Below are 10,286 nucleotides of genomic sequence, written 5' to 3'. Positions count from 1 at the left end.
ATTATTAGTATGATTGGTAAAACAAACTACTGTATTGAACAATGATAGAAAACCTCACAGTGCATGAACATGATTTACTGAAAACAAGGAAACAGTTTCGAAATCCCCCTGGACTTCACCTTATCTGAAGAGGAAGGGGCGAGGAAGGAGTATGAGTGGGAGAGAGAAGCAACACAGGGAAGGAAAATACGGGCGAACGGAAGTGAAGGCAGGTCAGGTCAGGTGACAGGATCAGTCAAATAAAGTAGTGAGGAAAGAGAAGAAAGGAGAGAAAGAGTGAGAGAAGAGGTGGGGGGGTGGGGGTGAGAGAAAGAGAGAGGGTTGGGGGAGAGAATGAGAGACGAGAAAGATAAGAGAGAGAGAGAGAGGAGAGAGAGGGGATAGGGCAGATAGAGGAAGAGAGATAAAGAACCTGATTGAAAACAATTTCTTTTTGATCCGGAAAATTCCTGTGCATTCCGTCGTCAGGCCAGGACGCCCTTGGCCTTGCCCGTCGTAGGGTTGCTGACGTTGCATGATTTGCAACGAAAAAGTGGACTGTCTTCGATGAAGCTTCAGTTTCGTTGTGAAGGATATGGTTGATTTCCACGAAACTATCGTCTTTCTAATTTCGTTTGCGGTACTACCCATGCCGTTAAATTTCATGAAAAGCATTTCACCGTATTTCTTTACATCCACGAATGTCTCAACACGCGCTTGAAGTCAAGAGTCAGGATGATTCACCGAAACCACTGGCGGATCTAAATAGCTTCATGGAGGGGGGCTAAGGGAGAGAGGGGGGCACGGGGGCGGATGGCGGAATTGTTCAGTTGAAGACTAAATTGGGTCATTCAAATATTATAGTACCTGAAAATGTATCTCTTGGCCACAATAGGACTGGTGACGTCAGTACATGACGTCAGGCACTTCCTCGCCGGCAAACGCGCGCATATATATGCTTGCAAACACATCCACGTGCATCTCACACCTCTTGCTGCTTACGCCAAGTCGTATCTCGACGCAGGTAAGCCATGAGTGTGCGTGATGGTTTGTCGGGAATAGACTTGAGTTCATGCATTTTAGTGTCGATATTTGCTTTGTGCAAGACACTTGATGGTAAAATCCTTGATCTGCATTAGCGACAATGTTCACTCACGCTAGAGAGGCTATAGTCACATCTTTAACCCACAGACGCTTCCATCATGAATACGTTGACGATCGTGTTGGTGGCGGCATTCGCTGTAGTCGCGAGCGGAATGAAAGACGGCCATCCCAATGACCAGGAGTTCCACCACACTCTTCATGAAGGTGAGTCTGTGATCGGTGGACGCAATGAATACATATTGGAAGCAGAATTGACCACTGTATGCCTTTGGGATTTTCTTTAGGAGTAATTCAAACTCTCCCTCTTCTTTCCAGCTAAAACGATGTGCATGGATATTATGATGCCATCCCAAGACGAAATGAGTAACATGAAAGAAAAAATGAAAGAGTGCCTCGAAAAAGAAGGTCACACCCATTTGAGTAAGTTATTATTATCATCATTATTTATTATTATTTTTTTTTTTTTTAATCGACCAAATTAGGATATGTTGACAGCCATTTCAGGACTTTATTGTATATTTCTCAAGCAGACATCAATGCCATTGATGATTGCATGAGATTTCCCTGCGGACATGTTACTAATCGCCTTTTTCTGGCCTTGGTCAGCTTCACACCCTGCCTTGGCTTCCGACAAGAAGCCCCACCTAAAGCACGCGCTGTGCTTCCGCGAAGAACTCAAGGGTATCTCGGCTGAAAGCCGAAGATTGGTGTCGCTGTGCGCCCTCGAAGACCATGGAGTCCTGGTACGTGTGTACTCACAAGTGCTAAATATTCGCATTGAGTTTCAGTATATAGTTTAACCATCTTAGCTTCCAGATGCTGGTGATGTAGAGGACCCCTTTGTTGTCTTTCTCTTCAGGATGGCGAGGAGGTCAACGTAACTAAGGTCATGGAACTTCTGCGAACAAAGATTGATGCAGCAGAGGATTCAGTAGCAAAAGAGGCCTTATCTACAGCCCTTTCCAACTTGTCTGAGGAACCCCTAGAAGCTGACGTGAGTATTGAGTGTATTTCATGAGTCGGCACTCTTGTGAATTCACTTCATATTTACATTTCTCTTCAGGTGCATGTTTTTCTCATCCGAGCTTCTTCTGCCTTTCAGCTATTACATTTCATGGAGCTCAAGAAGTCTCTTATGAACTCCTGCCTTATGAACGTGGTTGCAAGCCTAACCGAAGAGAAACTATTAGCGAAGTGTTCAAATTCATAAGTGTCTAAGGAAGCATTGACTTTGCGAATATGGATCCCTGGCTTTTGACTTGATATCCTCTACGAATGATACCCTCATAAGGCAACACAGCAAACCTATAAACATTGTAGTCAATAGATGCAACATCTTGACCCATTTTCCTCCCAAAATAAAGACTGCAGCATATATGTGTATTTTTAATATGATACCTTCATTGGTAATCTGATACCTTCTCAAACGATTGGTAAATTTGACATCCTCCGAGAATGATGCCCTGGCAGAGCAACACTCCTAAAGGCAGATATAAATAACTCCCGGCTGTGGAGCCTGATGGCATCCCCTCGGGGTTCCGCCTGCCAAGGGAAAGCCCCGAAGGAAGGTCTCGTCCGAACCCTCGAGAGAGAGGACTGTGACGGATGCACTGATCCATCTGGACATGCACAACGCAGCCACGTGCACGCACACGCGCTCAACCCATGCATTTTATATGCTTCACAGTTTTAATTTATTTTTTGTTGTTTTCAACAAATAGCACAAACACGAGGAAGTATGTTTAAAAATCCAAATCGTGTGAGAGATAAGGTAAAAGAAATAAAAGAAAAGACTACATTTAAAAAGATTTTTTTTCTCTCTCCCTCTCTTGTATATATATAAATGCATATATACTTATAATATATATGTATACATTTACATATATATAAGGGTGTATGTATATGTATACATAACAATATATGTACACACACGCACACACATTTGTTTATATATATAAATGTGTTTATATACATATGTGTGTGCATATGTATATATGCATGCACACACACACACACACATATACATATACATTTATACATGTATATATGTTTATATATTCATATATATGTATATGCATGCATATATGCATATGTATATAAATATGCGTACATTCATTTAATATGAATAAATAAATGAATATATATATATATATTTATGCAAATATATATCGATATATATATATATACATATGCTTATTTATATATACATACATACTAATGTGTATATATATATTTATATATGAAAGGGTAAGGAATGCAATTAAATGTCAGAAAGAAGGTCAAATGGCAGTTAGGAACATTATCCTACGTGAGCGTTGCGACTGCTAAGAGTGAGTGAGTGTGCGAGTCGAAGTGTGAACGAAGTCCTGTGAAGCAGTGACGTGTATGAGGAGGTGTGCATTCGAATGAAATAAAATGTTGAATGAGTAAATGAATGCAGATCGGATTATGCGTATTTTGTGCACACATAATAGATTTTTTTTTCTATGGAAACATTGTAATTATTTCTGAGTAAACAAATGACCTAAGAAAAGTGACCAATATCCATTGCGTGACCAAAGAAAATGGAAAAGAAATACATAAATAGAAAATAAAAAAAATGTGACCAATATAAATAAACTGAACACGTGTGATACATAAATAAAAAAGAAAAAAAGAAAATCAAATTTAAAAAATGAAAATGAAATTAGTGAATGTCCAGGGAATTCCCCTAGTGTGACGTCACATTCACACGCACAGCTGCCCAGACGAGACATGCCCACCCGAGGAGGCAATCAACAACTGCTTTGCAAATCCTCGGTAAGGAAAAATAAACACTTGTTAACTTATTATTAAACGTAGAAAAGTGACATTAAAAGTGAACAAAAAGAAAGTAAAGAAATGAATTAAAATAGGGTTTCTATAAATTAATAGGATTTCCGGTGTGTAGTAGAAAAGTGCTGATTCGCGTCACCAATAAGTGCGCCCGTCTGCATCCGTGAGGCGTGAGAGCTAAGGTATAAGGCGTGAGGCATGAGGCATGAGGCGTAAGGAGGAGTGAGAAGAGGAGATAGAAGTAAGGCAAAGTGAAGAAAGCGAGGACATATCAGCACACGGACTTTACGTGAGAAATCTAGTGTGGAAATAATGACTATTGAGTTAACGAACATTGGTCACACATGAACAAAGTGTACCAAAAGCGTAATATTAATTTTCTTTACATGAATTATATTGCAAATTTACATTCATTTTCTTTCATTCCATTTTCATAAAATATTTTAGTATTTTGTGTGCATTGTGTGTGAATTTTCATGATATATCTGAATAGTAATAATGTTTCCTTTAAACCCAATTATTCAATCTTAGCAATAATACAGGTGATCCGCAAAAGGTTGTAGTGGTGGAGGGCCAGTAATTAAAGATATAATTTAAAAATTTACACACACGCAAAGGAGGTTATCTTTTTGGTAGCTCGTGTTAGTTTGTTAAATGGTTAGCAGTATAACTCAAAAGGTTGAGAACAGATTTCTGTGAAAATTTTACCAGAGGAGTGTCTTATCCGAACTTACATGCCATCCAATTTTGGTGGTGATCCGGATCATGATCCGGACCCACGATTCTTTAAAATGATTGCATCAGTTAACGCGATATACAGGGGTAACTATTTTTATCATCATTAAGTCATGTTTACGAACGTCACCAGTGTACCTCAGAAAGAGGTTATTCTAATGTAATTCTTCAAGTTTGAATATTTTTATTGGATCAGTGACCCTAAAGCCTTGGCGGAAGTATGCGGTGTCTGAGTGCTTCTAATTATTATTGTTATGATTATTACTTAAGCTATAACGTTATCAATATTATCCTTAATACTATTATCATCATCATTGTTATTATTATCACTCTCAATATTCTCATTTTTAGTAGTATTACTGTCATCATTATCATTTTTATTACTGTTAATCTTATCAACATTTTCATTTTTACTACTGTTATTATTATAATTATCATTATCATTATTTGTATTATTGTTGCTGTTGTGTCATCATCATATGAAGATAATGGTGGTAATAATAATGATGATAATACTATTAATAGTGATCATAATAATAATAATTATAATATCATATTTATCGTTATTATTATCATTAGTAGTAGTAATAAAATTCTTTAATATAAATATGGTAATTATTTTTATCGTGATGATTATCATCATCCATATCATTATCATACATCGCATCATCGCTATCGTCATTTCTACACTTATACTTGCTTTTACTTTAATTCTTGTTTTTCGTTATTTTTCCAGCTGTTAGGGTTATCATTATTTTTATTGTCATTATCATTATTATAATTATCATTATTGTGATGACTACTATCATTATTATTATTGTTGTTATTATCATCATTACTATTACCAATATCATCATCATAGTTATTATCATTACCTTTATTATTATTATTATTTTCATTATTGTTATTATCTTTGTCATTGCGATTATTTTCATCACTATTGTCATTATTGTTATCATTATCACCCACATCAGTATCATTATTACCATAATCCTTATCCTCAATGTGTATATTACTATTATTACTATCATTATCATATTTGTTATTATCATTTTTGTTGTTTGCGGACTTACGGACGATACCTGTGCACTTAAAAGGTGATTTTAATGTAATTCTTTAAGTTTGAATATTTTTGTTTCATCAGTGACCTTATTGCCTTGGCGGAGTTATGTGCTCTCTGAGTGCTTCTAGTTATTAATGTTGTTATTATTGTTTTTGTATCGTCATTATTACTATGAGCATTATTATTGTCATTATCATAAATGCTATTATCATTATTGTTATTATCATCTTCATATAATTTCTATTATCATCATTATTAATAATAATAGTAGCTGAAACAGAATTATTAGTATGATTGGTAAAACAAACTACTGTATTGAACAATGATAGAAAACCTCACAGTGCATGAACATGATTTACTGAAAACAAGGAAACAGTTTCGAAATCCCCCTGGACTTCACCTTATCTGAAGAGGAAGGGGCGAGGAAGGAGTATGAGTGGGAGAGAGAAGCAACACAGGGAAGGAAAATACGGGCGAACGGAAGTGAAGGCAGGTCAGGTCAGGTGACAGGATCAGTCAAATAAAGTAGTGAGGAAAGAGAAGAAAGGAGAGAAAGAGTGAGAGAAGAGGTGGGGGGGTGGGGGTGAGAGAAAGAGAGAGGGTTGGGGGAGAGAATGAGAGACGAGAAAGATAAGAGAGAGAGGAGAGAGAGGGGATAGGGCAGATAGAGGAAGAGAGATAAAGAACCTGATTGAAAACAATTTCTTTTTGATCCGGAAAATTCCTGTGCATTCCGTCGTCAGGCCAGGACGCCCTTGGCCTTGCCCGTCGTAGGGTTGCTGACGTTGCATGATTTGCAACGAAAAAGTGGACTGTCTTCGATGAAGCTTCAGTTTCGTTGTGAAGGATATGGTTGATTTCCACGAAACTATCGTCTTTCTAATTTCGTTTGCGGTACTACCCATGCCGTTAAATTTCATGAAAAGCATTTCACCGTATTTCTTTACATCCACGAATGTCTCAACACGCACTTGAAGTCAAGAGTCAGGATGATTCACCGAAACCACTGGCGGATCTAAATAGCTTCATGGAGGGGGGCTAAGGGAGAGAGGGGGGCACGGGGGCGGATGGCGGAATTGTTCAGTTGAAGACTAAATTGGGTCATTCAAATATTATAGTACCTGAAAATGTATCTCTTGGCCACAATAGGACTGGTGACGTCAGTACATGACGTCAGGCACTTCCTCGCCGGCAAACGCGCGCATATATATGCTTGCAAACACATCCACGTCCATCTCACACCTCTTGCTGCTTACGCCAAGTCGTATCTCGACGCAGGTAAGCCATGAGTGTGCGTGATGGTTTGTCGGGAATAGACTTGAGTTCATGCATTTTTGTGTCGATATTTGCTTTGTGCAAGACACTTGATGGTAAAATCCTTGATCTGCATTAGCGACAATGTTCACTCACGCTAGAGAGGCTATAGTCACGACATCTTTAACCCACAGACGCTTCCATCATGAATACGTTGACGATCGTGTTGGTGGCGGCATTCGCTGTAGTCGCGAGCGGAATGAAAGACGGCCATCCCAATGACCAGGAGTTCCACCACACTCTTCATGAAGGTGAGTCTGTGATCGGTGGACGCAATGAATACATATTGGAAGCAGAATTGACCACTGTATGCCTTTGGGATTTTCTTTAGGAGTAATTCAAACTCTCCCTCTTCTTTCCAGCTAAAACGATGTGCATGGATATTATGATGCCATCCCAAGACGAAATGAGTAACATGAAAGAAAAAATGAAAGAGTGCCTCGAAAAAGAAGGTCACACCCATTTGAGTAAGTTATTATTATCATCATTATTTATTATTATTATTATTATTTTAATCGACCAAATTAGGATATGTTGACAGCCATTTCAGGACTTTATTGTATATTTCTCAAGCAGACATCAATGCCATTGATGATTGCATGAGATTTCCCTGCGGACATGTTACTAATCGCCTTTTTCTGGCCTTGGTCAGCTTCACACCCTGCCTTGGCTTCCGACAAGAAGCCCCACCTAAAGCACGCGCTGTGCTTCCGCGAAGAACTCAAGGGTATCTCGGCTGAAAGCCGAAGATTGGTGTCGCTGTGCGCCCTCGAAGACCATGGAGTCCTGGTACGTGTGTACTCACAAGTGCTAAATATTCGCATTGAGTTTCAGTATATAGTTTAACCATCTTAGCTTCCAGATGCTGGTGATGTAGAGGACCCCTTTGTTGTCTTTCTCTTCAGGATGGCGAGGAGGTCAACGTAACTAAGGTCATGGAACTTCTGCGAACAAAGATTGATGCAGCAGAGGATTCAGTAGCAAAAGAGGTCTTATCTACAGCCCTTTCCAACTTGTCTGAGGAACCCCTAGAAGCTGACGTGAGTATTGAGTGTATTTCATGAGTCGGCACTCTTGTGAATTCACTTCATATTTACATTTCTCTTCAGGTGCATGTTTTTCTCATCCGAGCTTCTTCTGCCTTTCAGCTATTACATTTCATGGAGCTCAAGAAGTCTCTTATGAACTCCTGCCTTATGAACGTGGTTGCAAGCCTAACCGAAGAGAAACTATTAGCGAAGTGTTCAAATTCATAAGTGTCTAAGGAAGCATTGACTTTGCGAATATGGATCCCTGGCTTTTGACTTGATATCCTCTACGAATGATACCCTCATAAGGCAACACAGCAAACCTATAAACATTGTACTCAATAGATGCAACATCTTGACCCATTTTCCTCCCAAAATAAAGACTGCAGCATATATGTGTATTTTTAATATGATACCTTCATTGGTAATCTGATACCTTCTCAAACGATTGGTAAATTTGACATCCTCCGAGAATGATGCCCTGGCAGAGCAACACTCCTAAAGGCAGATATAAATAACTCCCGGCTGTGGAGCCTGATGGCATCCCCTCGGGGTTCCGCCTGCCAAGGGAAAGCCCCGAAGGAAGGTCTCGTCCGAACCCTCGAGAGAGAGGACTGTGACGGATGCACTGATCCATCTGGACATGCACAACGCAGCCACGTGCACGCACACGCGCTCAACCCATGCATTTTATGTGCTTCACAGTTTTATTTTATTTTATTTATTTTTTTTTCAACAAATAGCACAAACACGAGGAAGTATGTTAAAAAATCCAAATCGTGTGAGAGATAAGGTAAAAGAAATAAAAGAAAAGAGAGAACATTTAAAACGATTTTTTTTTCTCTCTCCCTCTGTTGTATATATATTTACATGCATATATATTTATAATCTATATGTATACATTTACAGATATATAAGGGTGTATGTATATGTATACATAGCAATATGTGTACACACACACGCACACACACTTGTTTATATACATAAATGTGTTTATATACATATGTGTGTGTGCATATGTATATATGCATGCACACGTACACACACACACACACACACACACATTTACATATACATTTATACATGTATATATGTACATATATTTATATATATGTATATGCATACATATATGCATATGTATATAAATATGCGGACAAAGATTGATTCAGCAGAGGATTCAGTAGCAAAAGAGGTCTTATCTACAGCCCTTTCCAACTTGTCTGAGGAACCCCTAGAAGCTGACGTGAGTATTGAGTGTATTTCTTTAGTCGGTACTCCTGTGAATTCACTTGATATTTATATTTCTCTTCAGTTTTTTTTTCTCTCTCTCATCCGAGCTTCTGCCTTTCAGCTATTACATTTCATGGAGCTCAAGAAGTCTCTTATGAACTCCTGCCTTATGAACGTGGTTGGAAGCCTAACCGAAGAGAAACTATTAGAGAAGTGTTCTGATTCATAAGTGTCTAAGGAAGCATTGACTGCGAATATGGAGCCCTGTCTTTTGACTTGATATTCTCTTCGAATGATACCCTGATGAGGCAACACAGCAAACCTATATACAGTGTACTCAACAGATGCAACATCTTGATTTTCGTTGACCCCCCTAAAATAAAGACTGCATCATATATATGTATTCTTCTATTTTGATACCTTCATAGGTATTTCAAACTTTGCATCAAACGATTGGCAGTGTTGACATCCTCCCAGAATGATACCCTGGCAGAGCAACACTCCTAAAGGCAGGTACAAATAACTCCCGGGTGTGGACCCAGATGGGAATGGCATCCCCTCGGGGTTCCGCCTGCCAAGGGAAAGCCCCGAAGGAAGGTCTCGTCCGAACCCCTGAGAGGGAGGACTGTGACGGATGTTCAGGGCACTACAAGTCTCACAGCTTTGATCAATTTTTGTTTTGTTTTCAGCACAAAAGCGAGGAAGTATGTTTTAACTTGTCTGTTTCAAAAAACCAGACTGGTTGAGAGATAAGGTAAAAGAAATAAAAGATGGGAGATTACGTTTAATTTTTTTTTCTCTCTCTCTACCTCTCTTATATACATATATATATGCGTATTTACACACACACACATACACATGTAAACGGTGTACGTATGTATACAAAATATATTCAACACTATTCACGCAAACAAGCACATACACATATTTATGTACATATATATGTGTGGGTGTGTATATGTATATATATATATATATATATATATATATATATATATATATACATATATATATACATA

At 38.5% G+C, this 10,286-nt stretch overlaps 2 protein-coding genes across 2 annotated transcripts in view; both read left to right on the top strand.

Annotated features, from left to right (window-relative positions):
* LOC113819301 (uncharacterized) overlaps window positions 1-2,458 on the top strand; it is a 13,446-nt gene extending 10,988 nt beyond the window's left edge. The window contains exons 7-12 of the mRNA XM_070136600.1: window positions 844-1,003; window positions 1,171-1,287; window positions 1,399-1,503; window positions 1,690-1,826; window positions 1,943-2,077; window positions 2,186-2,458. Of these exons, the coding sequence (XP_069992701.1) occupies window positions 844-1,003; window positions 1,171-1,287; window positions 1,399-1,503; window positions 1,690-1,826; window positions 1,943-2,077; window positions 2,186-2,293 (762 nt within the window). The 3' untranslated portion in view covers window positions 2,294-2,458. The remainder of the gene's footprint in view (window positions 1-843; window positions 1,004-1,170; window positions 1,288-1,398; window positions 1,504-1,689; window positions 1,827-1,942; window positions 2,078-2,185) is intronic.
* Window positions 2,459-6,822: 4,364 nt separating this feature from the next.
* LOC113819319 (uncharacterized) lies at window positions 6,823-8,430 on the top strand. The gene is made up of 6 exons (XM_027371556.2): window positions 6,823-6,973; window positions 7,144-7,260; window positions 7,372-7,476; window positions 7,662-7,798; window positions 7,915-8,049; window positions 8,158-8,430. Exons 1-6 carry the CDS (start codon window positions 6,823-6,825, stop codon window positions 8,263-8,265), a joined length of 753 nt encoding a protein of 250 aa, XP_027227357.2. The 3' UTR covers window positions 8,266-8,430.
* Window positions 8,431-10,286: the final 1,856 nt, after the last annotated feature.

This window comes from Penaeus vannamei, chromosome 2 (genome assembly GCF_042767895.1).
Source record: "Penaeus vannamei isolate JL-2024 chromosome 2, ASM4276789v1, whole genome shotgun sequence".
Taxonomy (NCBI): Eukaryota; Metazoa; Arthropoda; class Malacostraca; order Decapoda; family Penaeidae; genus Penaeus; species Penaeus vannamei.
The sequence above is the reverse complement of the archived record's forward strand: the minus strand, read 5'-3'. Positions and strand labels throughout refer to the sequence as shown.